Genomic DNA, 14389 nt, shown 5'->3' with positions numbered 1-14389 from the left:
TCTTCCTCCGATGTCCTGACCACTTCCTCCGGCGCTCGCGAGCTGTTAATGGCCAGGGCACATGCGCAGTATCATGATGCTTCTATTACGGCTACTGCGCATGCGCCCAGGCCATTATCAGCTTGCGAGCGCAGGAGGAGGACGGAACATCGGAGGAAGAGGAGGCCTGAATGCCTGCCCGCCCACCCTGCACCGTACGGTAAGTTTCACATTCTGTTTCAGGGTTTTATTTTAAAGGGGGGGGGGGTTGATCCGTTCCTACGCGGCGTCGGTATGGTAGGTTTCCGACTTACGTCGAAATTCGGTTTACGACGCCGCGCAAGAACGGATCAACGTCGTAAGTCGAGGACTACCTGTATTTGTTTTGTTAATAAATTTTGTAATATACTTTATTAACAAATTTTGGCTCCTTTCTGTGAAATCCTGAATTTTTCACTTTTTCCCTTGCTGTTTTTGCCTGAATGTTCAAAAGCAAGTTCCTGAGTTTTATAATGAACGAGATATAACTGTTTGAAGTGACCTCCCCTCCCCTCATTTTCTCTACATCTTACACAGCCCTGTACTCCTGTTCACATTAACATCAGTGAGAGGCAGAAACAGCTCTACAGAAGCAAGGGAAAGAGTGGAAAATGCAGAATTTCACAGAAAGGATCGGAAATTTGTTAATAAAGTATATTACAAAATTAATGACACAAATACTGCCAGAAAAGTTGTCCGAAAGATAAGTAATGTTTTCAGGGCTGCCGATAGGGCAGTACTACTGGTACTGGCGTCAGGGGCCCGGCCAAATTGAAAAATGGGGGGGGCCCGGTTTTGGCCCACTACCGTGTGCCGGCCCCCTGGCGCCCGTAGCAGTCATTGTGTATGTCCTATTTCAACTCAGATCTGCATCCAGAGGACGCAGATCTGAGTTGAAGACATACGCGGCTGAAGCAAGGAGCTGACACAGGTCAGCTCCTCGCTTCGCCGCTGCGTGCCTCTCTCGCTGACACATATGCGGCTGAAGCGAGGAGCTGACCTGTGTCAGCTCCTCGCTTCGCCGCCGCCGCCGCTACTGGCTTGTAGACGCGATATGATCACATCGCGTCTAAAAGCCAGTAGCCGGCGGCAGCAGCGAAGCGAGGAGCTGACACAGGTCAGCTCCTCGCTTCAGCCATCGTGTCTACAAGCCAGTAGCCGGCGGCGAAGCGAGGAGCTGACACAGGTCAGCTCCTTGCTTCGCCGCTGTGCGCCTCTCTCGCTGTCACATATGCGGCTGAAGCGAGGAGCTGACCTGTGTCAGCTCCTCGCTTCGCCGCCTCCGCTACTGGCTTGTAGACGCGATGTGATGACAACTGTGCGCCAGTGAGAGAGAGGCGCGCAGAGAGCTGCGAGGGAACGAAGGAGAAGGTAAGTCAGTCAGTGTAATGTGGAACGTGAAACTGGGGGCAGAGAGAGGACGGCATGACACTGGGGGCAGAGATGGAGAGGACGGCATGACAATGGGGGCAGAGATGGAGGGACATGAATATGGGGGCAGAGATGGAGAGGACGGCATGACAATGGGGGCAGAGATGGAGGGGACATGAATATGGGGGCAGAGATGGAGGGGACATGAATATGGGGGCAGAGATGGAGGGGACATGAATATGGGGGCAGAGATGGAGGGGACATGAATCTGGGGGGCAGAGATGGAGGGCATGAATCTGGGGGTAGAGATGGGGGACATGAAACAGGACAGCGATGGAGGGGACATGAAACTGGGGGCAGAGATGGAGGGGGGGAACATGAAACTGGTGGCAGAAATGGATGGGCGGACATGAATCTGGGGGCAAAGATTGGGTGGGAGACATGAAACTGGGGGCAGATGAAGGGTGTATATGAAGCTGGGGGAGAGATAGAGGGGGGACATATAATGTACGGGTGACTGTAGGAGGATTATACTGTGTGCGGGCACATGAAAAATTAATGAGAATGGATGGAGTCAACATAACAGTGGGTGGGGCTAAATTTGCCGCGGCGCGCAAAGCGCGCCACACATTTTGTCCCTCTTTTGGTTCTTCAAAAGTTGGGAGGTATGGGTACAGGGGGCAGTGGAAAGATGTTAGAAGGTGGGCGGGGGGGAAGGGGGATTGTTGGGGCATCGGGTGTGCGGCACTGCGGAGAGGGAACTGGGGCAATAATATATAATAAGTTTTTAGCTGGAGAACTACAAAGCACACAATAGCTCCAAAGGTATGTGTGCTTTGTATTAATAATGATGTAGGCTGCTATGTTACTAGCATAGCAGCCTGTTTGGGGGTGGGACTTTCACTTTAAAGGAGTGTTCACATTGCGTTTTTGGCCTCCCTTGCCGGGATACGTTGGTAACCAGTCACAATCAGCTCCCCACTTATCCCTGCACAGAGAACTGCAGGCCCCCCTTTTTTTTAATGGCCAGTTCTTCGTGCAGGGATAAGTTGACAGCTGATTCTGACTGGTTACCAACGTATCCCGGCAAGGGAGGCCAAAAACGCAATGTGAATAAGCCCTGAGGATTTATTAAGAGAGCTCTTATAGATGGTGTTGGCTCTCTATAGGCGCTGTCACACGGAGCAGATTGTACCAGCAAATAGAATCTGATTAAGCCTTGTAAAGGTGCTAAATAAAGGGAAATTAATACATAATGGGTATGTCGCAAAATAAAGTAGTTTTAAAATGGCGGCGGGGGGGGGGGGGGGCAGACACTTAGGCTGTATGGGGCCCCAAAATTCCTGATGGCGGCCCTGAATGTTTTAGAGAAAACACTGAACGTAGGCAGAATGAATGACGGCAAGAAGAGATCTAGAAAACATGAGGAATCGATACAGAAAGTATATTGGAAAAAAAAATGTACAACTTTTCAGCATACAAACAATAACATTTGTCTGAAACTGGACAATAACTGGTTCCTGGCTGCATGATGTGGTTTTGCAGGTTGTGATCAGAATTAAGGGAAAGACAGCAATGAGTTAATGCTTGCACTTACATCAAAGCAGTGAGCTTACTGCAGCTGTGCCGTGGCTGGGTAGCTTATGTGGGACTACCCAAAGGCTGAGGCCCCACGTTGTGGAAATGCTGCTTTTTCTGTTGCAGATTTTGCTGCGGTTTTTTGAGCCAAGGCCAGGAGTGCAACGAGCAGAAGTGAGAAATAAGAACTTCCTAAATATTTCCCACTGCCTTTGTAGCCACTCTTGGCTTTGTCTCCAAAAACCACAGCAAAATCTGCAACAAAAAAGCTGCACTTCTGCAATGTGGAGCCTCAGCCTGAGGGTATGTTCACACAGTTTTTTATGCTGGCGAATTTTGGAGGCAGAAAATCACTATAGTTTTTTCAATCTCTTATTCATTTCAATGAGCTTTACAAAGCAGAATCCTACTGGAGATAGATTATGACACTTTTCCCCCAATATAGCTGAAAAAAAAAAAATCAGCAAGAGGAAAAAAAAAATCTGTGCAACTCTCTGAAATTTATGAGACAGTTGTGATGTGTTTTTGAGGGAAGTCCACTTCAAAAATCTACCTGCAAAAACTCTATGTGAACCTACCCTACCCTTAGGGTGCTATTACTTGGGCACATTTCTTCCCATAACAAGCGCCAATAAGCAACACTGGCTTTGCTTGTTTGATGGCTCTTCATGGACAGGTTTAAACCAGGCAATAATCAGGAGCAACAAGCCCCTACAAAAACTCATTTGACTAGTTATTGGCCAAGGCCCTTCAATTGAATGTCTATTATGTGCTGTCAGCCATCAGGGAATTAGGCACTTGGGATGTCCGAAGTGTCAGACATCTCTTCTCTATAGAAATCTATGGAACTTCTGGATGGCAACATTTCTTGGTTGCTTGTTGCCTATAAACAGCCAGCAACAGCTAAGGCAGCAGTAAACAGTCGGCAACAGCTAATGCACGCCATCATAGGAGTTTACTGTGATCTAGGTGGTTTAACCCTTAAGTACTATCATGGTGTCTATCATAATGATATGTGTATGATAGTGGTGTACGACAGACACCATGATTGTACTTAAGGGTTAGTCTGAAATTGGAGCAACTAGTACTTTCTTTTACACGTCAAACATAAAAAAACAAAACAAAAACATTTCACTTCTATAGCAGCATACCAGAAATGTAAAGATTTGCAAAGAAAAAACAGCATTTAATAAATGATAACTGCATTATATTCTTTAGCATGATTCACATTAAAGATTATAAATTTCTATCATAAATGGCTGTAATAAAATAGTAGTCCAATAAGCAGGCATATTAGTGCTGGCATCTGCTATCTCTGTATGTTACACATGAGAACGTCTGCTTTCACATAGAAATCTCCCTCATGCTCTATTAAACCTAGAAGTGCATTGTAAACAAGTACTCCGCCAGCACTGAACAGCTTTATTGTAACTAGAGCTTTAGTAAAGCTGTCACACACTTTTAGTGCAGTTTTCACTAGTAACTTCTGTATTACAAAATCAATGAATACATTTCCCTTTCATTCTATTAATAAATTCTAGGCCACATAATACAAATCAGTGGGGTAATATTTGAGCACATTTGTTACCACAGACTAGAAGGATGGAGGCACATACTGTCCCTGGCTTTCTGAGTGTGTTTCTTTTTGGCTAAAATGCAATACCAAGCCTTCAGCATATTCTATTTTTTTTTTTTATACACAAAGCTCAGGTGGTGGCAGAGCAAGAGGCTGAAAGGGACACTTGAAGATGTCCGAGCTACAAGGACAATCTGTCTTCTTCTCTGGAAATCAGGCCTGCCAACCAAAGCCAGTAAAGTAATCTTGGAAGATCCTGTCCAACCGTGAGGGTATTATTTGCTTGTAGATGTCCTTCAGTCAGTGGGTTGGGGAATGATAGCTATGTGGAGGAAGTTGTCCGGATAGCTGAAATGTTCACTTAGCCATTGCAATGGGGTGTCCAGCAAAGGTTCTATGCCGTGGATCATCACCTGATATTTCTTCTCGCCGTCTACAAATAAAAAAAGAATTGATAAGTCAAATAGTGAAAAAATGTTAAAATAGCTTGGATATAATTGGTACAAAAAATGTATAGAAATTGATCAAATCACTAGAGATGAGCGAACACTGTTCGGAACAGCCGTTCCGAATAGCATGCTCACATAGAAATGAATGGAAGCGGACGGCACGCGGGGGGTTAAGTGGCCGGCCTCCGGCAAAGTCTGCGTGCCAGGTGCTTCCATTCATTTCTATGGGAGCGTGCTGTTCGGATTGGCTGATCCGAACAGTGTTCGCTCATCTCTACAAATCACTCTTCAAAATGAAACTTCATAGGCTGTCAATGAGAACAAATGCAACAAAGGCACCATTTACATTCAGGTTTCCGTTCGTGGATTCCACTTGGGAACCCCTTAAACAGAAACCTATATGTATTAAAAAGTGGTTACCTAAGGAAACCCACAGACCCCATAGACTATAATAAGGTCCGTGTGGTTTCCACACAGAACGTGTGGAGTGAAAAGTTTTGTGTGGAAACAGAGCAGAAACCAAACAAACCCCATTACATTCTATGGGTTTCTCAGGGAAGTGCTTTTTAATGCATATACGGACTCCCTGAACGGAAACCCGAACGCAGATGTGAATGGAGCCGAAGGCTACAATTTATGTGCTGTTTACTCTTCATAAATAAAGCCCATCATTTTTTTTTTACCTGTAAGAACTATAAATGTTAGAATTTTAAAAAGAAAACTTGTATCCACCGATAAATTTGTTACTTTATTTCCATTTCCTTTACCAATTTTGAATGTGACAACATGACCTTTTCAGTATCTATAGCAGCCACAGTGTTTAATACCATCCAGGCACTTAAGGAGCGCTGCTTAAACAAAATATCATAATTCCATTAAAAAGATCATCTGTTAATGAAGCAGGATAGTTACATACTTAGAGCTAGCCACAACTAAGACAAACACTTAACAATAGACTGTTTCTTCGAGTAATGTGAAACACAAATTGTCAATTAGAGTGGAGCTGAAATGCAAATTCAATCCAAGATGCATAAAGATCACTGCAGGCAGACTGGAAACCACACAAGACTTCCCTAGGTTTACATAAACTATAATCGATACAACGATCCCTATGCTATTTTATTAGGATTTGACTAATTTTAGGAACAATCAATCATAAAAAGTGTTTGTGAGTCACCGATGACAACGTTCTCATACATTACAAATTCGTTTTCAATTATTCATCTGACGGTCTCCACAAACCCAACTCCAGGGGAGAAAAGACATTCTAAGCTGTTTGGTTAAAAGGGCTGAAAACTCAAGCTGAGTCACTCTGTCTGCCCAAACTGCGTGGAATGCTTCTTCGAAGGAGACATCTCAAAACACAGTATACACTAACTTCATAAATCACATTCATTATTGGGAAAAGTTACTTTTCCTGTAGCCTAGGGCAATTAAACATTCATACTAAAAACCTTAATGGACAGATAGCAACATACAGCTCCCCAAAAATGTATAATGCACATTCCACAGAGCAGACAGATTGGGAACCAGAGCTAGGAATCCATCTCAGCGACTTAAAAGGCATTATCTTTAAAAATCTGTTGTGGTTTTTAACCGGTCTCGCTAGAGAAGAGCCACTTTATTTTTACCTCTCTGCTGGGACAAAAGCAAATTACTCAGAGGAAACTAAGTTTTACAATAAGGAATCACAGCCGTAACCCAGAATAAAGATCTCAGTACTGAGAACTAACCATTGCAGTGGATCTTATTGGATATCTGTTTGCTATACTGAAATTCAACTTTATTTTTTTTTTTTTCCCAAAGCGAACCAAATGTATACTATACAAACATTTAAAAAAACGAAAAATAAAACCAAAAACTCAACATACAGTAAATGAACACACTGCGATATGCCAATAAAATGATACTATTAGTGAATGTCTAATTCTAGTCAATGATAATCCACCAATAAAGAAGTTTGGTTCTACTTGATCTGATCCAGATAACAATGTGTTCTCAATGGGGAGTGGTGAATGAGCTGTGTCAAACACTTCTGCAGTCTCCCCCAGGCATATTAGATATTTGGAGATCCAGGGGTACTGTCAACTTTTAACTAATGCATATGGGTAACTTTGTTGACAGCAAAAGGACAATTGTGCCAGATGGGCATTGCTCAAATACCTTGGTTCTTTACAGGTTCAAACCCACATGTCTCATATTCGGGTTTGGCTTAAAAAAGGCATGAATGCCTTTCCCCTAAAGTGGGTTAGTAGCCCACTTCAAAAGTTTCTAAAAGATGCATAATAAGAGATAGATAGATAGATAGATAGATAGATAGATAGATAGATTTACCACTCCTTACTGTTGGGCACTGTCATCCTTCAACGCGTCTTGTTGTTACTACTATCCAATGTGTTGTCCTGCACCGCATTACTTTACCACGGAAGCCAATCGATTGCTCAAAATAATGCAGAAATTGATGATACATCATCCTGTTGCAATTACAAAAATGGGAGCAAACCCCCTGGACCAGCAACATTTTTTTTTTCTTTAGAGTATATTACTAAGGCTAGGTTCACATCTGGATTGGATGTTCAGAGCCTGGAGCCTTTGGTGAAGAGTTCCTCAAAACTCTGAATGAAAAGATGGAAGACCCTTCTATTGACACTTGACAGTCCCCATTATAGTCAACAGAATCTGTCAGGCTCCACTGGTGCCAGACTTTCATGGATCGGTCTTTAGAATCCAATGAGGGAGCCAAAATAGTAACTAATGCTGCGGATGTAAACACAGCCCTATTTCTTTTTTGTTTGTATTCATTTATATTCTATGTTTGTATTAATTTATATTCTATGTTTGTAAAAAACTACATTTACGGGTACTAAAACCCCTTCAAGCAATATTGTACAGAGTAATGTTTCTTTTTCTTCTTTATAGAAGTGGGTAAATAGATAACCTAAGGAAATATAAACAAAGTAAATGCTAAAGTTTTGAGTAAATTCTATTATATACCATAATACTTAGCAAACACTAGTTTGTAGTATATGGGGAGGAGGGGGGGCTGGAAATCACATTTCAGGAGAGCCTGAACTGAACCGACTTGGTTCTGGTAAGTGAACAGAACTGATGAAAAAAGAAATACTTTAAATATGGAGTGAAACTACATTTAAATGGTTATTTGGCTGAACACTATGAAAGTATGACATTTGGACCCAAGGGTTGACCCATTATAAAATATGCCCCTGAAAAGTTTTGCTGCTATTGGTATTAAACACATGACTTGGCTGTTTGCCATGAAAGAGTACAAAAAGTAGTTTGCAACATATATTAATTGGCTGGCAGTAGGGGTGATAATTAGGGGTACGAAAACCCCTTCAAGCAATATTGTACAAAGTAATGTTTCTTTTTCTTCTTTATAGAAGTGGGTAAATAGAAAACCTAAGCATATATAAACAAAGTAAATGCTAAAGTTTTGAGAAAAGCTTTGCTGCTATTGGTATTAAACACATTACTTGGCTGTTTGCCATGAAAAAGTACAAAAAGTAGTTTGCAACATATATCACTTGGATAACCGTAGTCAACTGTTTGCCTGTCATTTCAGTACTGCCGATCCGGCAATCCCCTCAGATATATATTTTCACGTAGATAGCATCATGGCTTCCATCACAAAGTTACAATGCCAGTAACACCGAGGCCACAAGTTGGCTGCAGTGGTCACATGTCATGTACACGCAAACAGAAACTGGGGCGGGGAATGGACAGGTGAGTAATGCTTCTTTACTATTTTAGGTGCTTTGCATCATTTTTTCCCTACCAATACAGTTCTAAACTGATATATTAAGGTCAAACACATCCACATATATTTACAGTGGTTGGCTCTCCATTTCCACTTAAAAGACAACATTTAGCCCTCTTCTGCTTCACTAGAGTAGGGATACTCAACTGGTAGACAGAAGTCAAAATGCATAATAGACACATTTGCTATCCGAACATCACCAGGAGTATGGTGATGTAGAGCAGGATAAAAAGAAGGAGGGGGTGTCCTTCGAGTAAGGAGATTTAGCAGGAGGGGAACCCTCTAGTAGAGAGAGGGAAGTACAGGAGGAAAAAGAGGCATGAAAGTGCAGGGAGCAGGAGAGGGAAAAAAATGAACTGATGGTTGTATGTTAGGCCTAGCATCAGATAATTCTATTCTAGATATTGCAATGAATACGCTTGTTAATGTCCGAGAAGTCCTCTACCAGCTAAAGTAACTTTTTGCCGTCAATCACCTTTTCATAAGCCACGTAAGAGTGCTGTGGAAACTTTTGTGGATCAAAGTTGCAACAGGCATCAGTAACAAAATGCCACAAGCTAAACAGTCATGTTTCATTGCAGCCCCTGGGGCCACAAGTACATTATTGCCCAGTTAGGGCCTCTTCACGTCGTACTTGGACCTACAATCTGCATACCTTTCAAACGTATTCATTCAACCCAGAGAGGCCATTCTTGCAAGCTTATTGGGAAGGAAAAGCTAAAATTCCCCATGGACAAGTATTTAGACCATTTACTATGACACTGGAAATTTAGCTCTGGGCCTCCCATTTTATCTTTGAGCTCTTTCTACTAAATTGGCATTCACCAGTGGTAAATTCAGGTGACTGGCTACGATTTGGAAAGACCCGTCCCGTCTATATATAAGGTCTTACAGCTGACTATGCAAATCAGAAGAAATAGCATGGTGGTGGCAACCCAAAATAAATGGACTTTAGCCATGTACCCCCCCCCCCCCCCCCAACAGTGGAAAAACCTATTACACTGAACTCAATCACCAAACACTATACAGTAAATCCTCAGGCCTAAGGAATAGAAATAACTATATGGCTGTGTTCATATCTCGATTGGGAATTGTTTTTCTGTTCTTTTACTGGAACAGAAAAAGTGAAATCCTGACAGTGATGATCCAGTATATTATGGACACAAATGGATCCTGATGGACTGTATGGACTATAATGGGGATTGTAGTGTTTCTGGTATGGTGTTAATCGGTAATGAAATATAGCCTTCTACTGAACAAAACTGAAATATGTAAGAGCACAAGGTACTGCTAAATTTTACATTTACTTGGTTTTTGAGAAGATATAGAGCATAAATGGGCACAATTCGAGTCTACAGTTTAGGCGTCATGGAAAATGGATTACAAATATAATAACATGTAAGCAAGATAAATGATTCTTCTTCTACCAGGTCATAAAAATTAGATTCTGCAGAGTTTATATAAATATAGAAAATTCTGCTAAGAGGAGAGAAAAGTATATTGAATTAATTATTTCACAACAGGTCAAACAAGACAATGCCAGTTCCTAAGGTCAAAAGGAAGATTGCAGGATTCTTCCTCTTCTGCAGCCTATGGGCTCACTAATGTAATCTGCTGTGCCAGAGCATTTAATCACTGCCTTGTTTGTGCACACACTGTATATAAGACAAATGTCCGGATTACAAACGTGTCAAGGCTCAAGCATTAACCAGACTCTTCCACTGTTTGGGATTGGAGGCGGATGACACACAGAAAAACAGTTCTACAAGACACTGAAAGCTACCTTTTAGGCAAATTAAGCCACAAAAAACACACATATACAAACCTAGGACAAATATCTCACACACAAATCATCCTAAAAGGTGTTTTAATGAAAAAGTAAGGGTGAAAAGAACTGACTGCTTTCTTGTTTTACTAAGACATTCTACAAAGACTTGGACAATATTATTGGCAGCAGTGACATAACTAAAGTCTTGTAGGCCCCGATGCAATCTTTTGTCCGGACCCCCTATCTCATCCCTACAGCGAATTGTTGATAATGATGGTTACGGGTGCTAAGGAGTTTAATCAACCTTAGTGTGGTTAGGGGAATCTGTGGGTCTTCTTGGCATATGGGCCAGATGGAAGATGGAATCTCAATATTGATGCCAGTGCTTATGGGCCCCCTAAGGCTCCTGGGCCCTGGTGCGACTGCACTCTCTGCACCCCTTCAAGTTACGCCCCTGATTGGAAGCCAAGCAGATGAAGGGTAGAAAAAGAAACAAGGCATAGAGTCCCAAATCTTCAGAAATCCTGTAACAGTATAATAAACTGTTAAACAAACGCCTGAACCCTTCATCTTTTTTACATTATCATGTTCATGTGCGTGAAGATCAGCTGATATCTATGGACTCCTATCAGTATAATCCCATGACCAGAGAAATTGTTGATAAGGCAGCTTTTCCCAGGCTTAACTACCAGGAAATTCCAGGCTGTGGGATAGCCGGGTTTTAATATTCAGCGACAGGGAACGACTCACTGACAACCACAAGAGTAGGCTGAATATTCTGGACTCTGAATTATGAGCAACACTATTCATTCTGCTTATAACATGTTCAAGTGTTACAGTCAGAACAGAACAGAATATGGTAGTGCAGACTTAACACTAGAAATTTACTGAAAAAGATCACCATTTTATTTACATTGTAGAGTGAATGTAAAACATTGCATCTCTGATATCTCTCTACTTCAGCTGTATGATATACACTTTCCAGAGATGTATGTGGCTCCCTGCAGTATCAGACTGGGGTACCTACAGCAGACTATACAGATACAGCGGACTAGCCTTTGCTTCTATTGGTTTCAATCCTGGGTGTCCTCTCGGTAGCCTGCGACCTGGATCTTGCCTTGTACTAAAATCCTTTTAGCTCTGCAGCCAAGAATACGTGCTCACCCAGCAGCAGACCTCAGGAAGCAGCAAGATACTGCACGATGACTGGTTATTGGGGCTTCTGCAATTTTACTGAGAAGACGTTGTGGAAGGAAACTGATTGGCATGACTCTGCATGTAGATGTAATCTAAGCCACTATGATGTGTCAACCGTACATAAAAATAAACTGGGTAGTTTCTTATATAATCTATCCAATGTATTATACTAAACCATAGGCTAACACATGCTGTACGATGTGTATCTGCAGTACAGTGAGTGTACTGTGCCATGCCAAGTTAAATTCACCCATGGGCCAGTCCAAACCTGGCTACCTATAAACAGGTAATAAGGCCTGGTTATGCCATAGTGAATGGGTAATGACTTGACTGACACCTGCCAAGCTAATGTGCATTTAAACACTATCTAAAATCAGATGAACAGCCACAAGATTTTTTATTTTTTACCAGATTTTTGTTAAAAATGCACTCGTTATTGCTTTTTTATTGTTAAAACTAGCAGTTACCCGTGACTTCGTCCGGGGGTTGGCGGTGGCGCTGAACCACTTATATTTCTTGTTCTCCCATGTCTGCCCCCAGTTTCTTGTCCCCCTATCTTTGCCCACAGTTTGTTAGCCCCCCATCTCTGCCTCTAGTTGCTTGTCTCCCCCCCACATCTCTGCTCCCAGCCTCAGGTCCCCCCCCCCATCTCTGCTCCCAGCCTCAGGTCCCCCCCCCCCCATCTCTGCTCCCAGCCTCAGGTCCCCCCCCCCATCTTTGTTCCCAGCCCCCCCCCCCCCCCGTCTCTGCTCCCAGCCTCAGGTCCCCCCCCCCCCATCTTTGTTCCCAGCCCCCCCCCCCCCCCCGTCTCTGCTCCCAGCCTCAGCCCCCCCCCCCCCCCCCCATCGTCCGGAGTGTAGTTGGACTTCCCTCGTCACGCTCCACCGCTGCTCTCTCCGCTCGCTTGCTGTTCAGTGTCGAGCGGCTGGCTGCGTGCGGCGTATAGGAGGCAGAGCGAGGGAGTCATGTTGCTATGACAGCCGGAGCCTCGCTCTGCCTCCCTGGCCTGTCAGGCGTGCGCTTGTATTGCAGCCTAGGCAGGTAGACTGCAATCCGGTATTCGGCAATGCACTCTATGCTACCGGCGCCTGTATTGCAGGGTACCTGCCAAGTGCAGCCAGCCGCCGAATACCTTTGTGCAGCGAGCGAGCGGAGAGCGCATCGGGGGAGCGTGGCAAGGCGAGTTGAACTACACTGGGGCCAATGAAGCTGGGGAGTGTGGTTGCCCCCCCCCCCCCCCTACCCCAACCCCCTGTACCCGCTGCACTTACCTGTAGTATGTCGGGTGCAGTAGCCTCCTCCGTCCGAGAGCTGTGTAGGTGGGCTGGGACAGCTGTGGCGCCGGGACCATGTGGGCTGCCGCCATCTTCCTTAGTGTTTCCCTGCTGAATCGGCATGCCCACCTTCAGCCCCAACCTATGGTGCCACATTCCTGGCTCTAGAGCCCGCCTGCCATGCACCAATAGGAGGTGCTTGCACAGACCAACGCTGGCAGAATGCCAGCTTCTACAGCCGAGCCCGGAGGATTGTTTGGAGGGTCACGGTGGCGATTTGGGGTGAGTGACCCAAATTTAAAGTAGCCTACTACCTTTTCCTGGCAAATATGTGTATGTGTGTATGTGTGTGTGTGTGTGTGTGTGTGTGTGTGTGTGTGTGTGTGTGAAATTTCCCCAAAATCCATTCAGCCGTTTGGCTGTGATTGAGGAACAAACATCCAAACACACAAACCCACAAACATCCAAACTCACAAACTTTCACCTTTATAATATTAATCGGATGTAGCTAAACTGTCGAGGAAGTTTTGATTTTCTGGCAGCATTTTTGCAATTAATAAATTTTGTAGTTACTTTATTAACATATTTTGGCTCCTTTATATGAAATCCTGTGGGAATATTCCATGGTTTCTCTTCCTGCTGTTCACTGGTGTCCTGGCGAGTATGGGCTCTTGTGTAATGCAGGGAAGCGGAGACTAGAGGGTCATTTAAAACAGTAATATCTTGGGCATTATAAAACTTAGCACAAGTTTTGATGTCATATGAAAGAATATATTCTACCTGTACTAATTTTAGATGTGGTTTTAGTTAATATTGCATTCAGGATTGGGAGCAGCTGCATATACATGTGAGAACCATGACTGTTTTTAACTAGTAAGATCTAGAAATAACACAGCTAAAACTGTGATCTTGGTGTCATATGGAATATGAAAATCTTTCATATGACACCAAAACCAATGTTCCTAGCTAGATAAAGCCAAGGCTTAACTGTGTGAATAAATACCCTTAGCTTACCTGCATTATACAAGAGGCTGCACACTCCTATACTCCAGTGAACAGCAGTGAGATAAAGAAGGGTAAACTTACAGAAGGGACAGAAAGGGGATTTCAGGACAGAATTTCATGGAAAGTAGACCAAGCCTTTTTATAAAGCATATTACAACATTTATTGATATCACAAATGTCACCAAAGGTTAAAAGTTGTCTAAAAGTTTACATATGTTTTCTCAACCATGTGTTTTTGCAGGTAAAGCTGAACAACTGCATGGCCATTAAAAACAAGAGGCTGAAAACAACCAGTCTGTAACAGTCTAATTGAAACCGTGGTATCGATTAGTTAGGAGTCTAATAAGGAGATACTGATTAAATAAGTGCCAGTAT

General features: G+C 43.3%; 1 protein-coding gene across 2 annotated transcripts in view; it reads right to left on the bottom strand.

The window, feature by feature from the left end:
* Window positions 1-2855: 2855 nt before the first annotated feature.
* ATG5 (autophagy related 5) overlaps window positions 2856-14389 on the bottom strand; it is a 91420-nt gene continuing 79886 nt past the window's right edge. For both annotated transcript variants that reach the window (XM_075268171.1, XM_075268173.1), the window contains exon 8: window positions 2856-4976. In XM_075268171.1, the coding sequence (XP_075124272.1) occupies window positions 4840-4976 (137 nt within the window). In that variant the 3' untranslated portion in view covers window positions 2856-4839. The remainder of the gene's footprint in view (window positions 4977-14389) is intronic.

The sequence above is a fragment of the Leptodactylus fuscus genome, chromosome 3 (genome assembly GCF_031893055.1).
Source record: "Leptodactylus fuscus isolate aLepFus1 chromosome 3, aLepFus1.hap2, whole genome shotgun sequence".
In the NCBI taxonomy this organism is placed as follows: domain Eukaryota; kingdom Metazoa; phylum Chordata; class Amphibia; order Anura; family Leptodactylidae; genus Leptodactylus; species Leptodactylus fuscus.
This window is presented reverse-complemented; position numbering and strand designations above follow the sequence as displayed.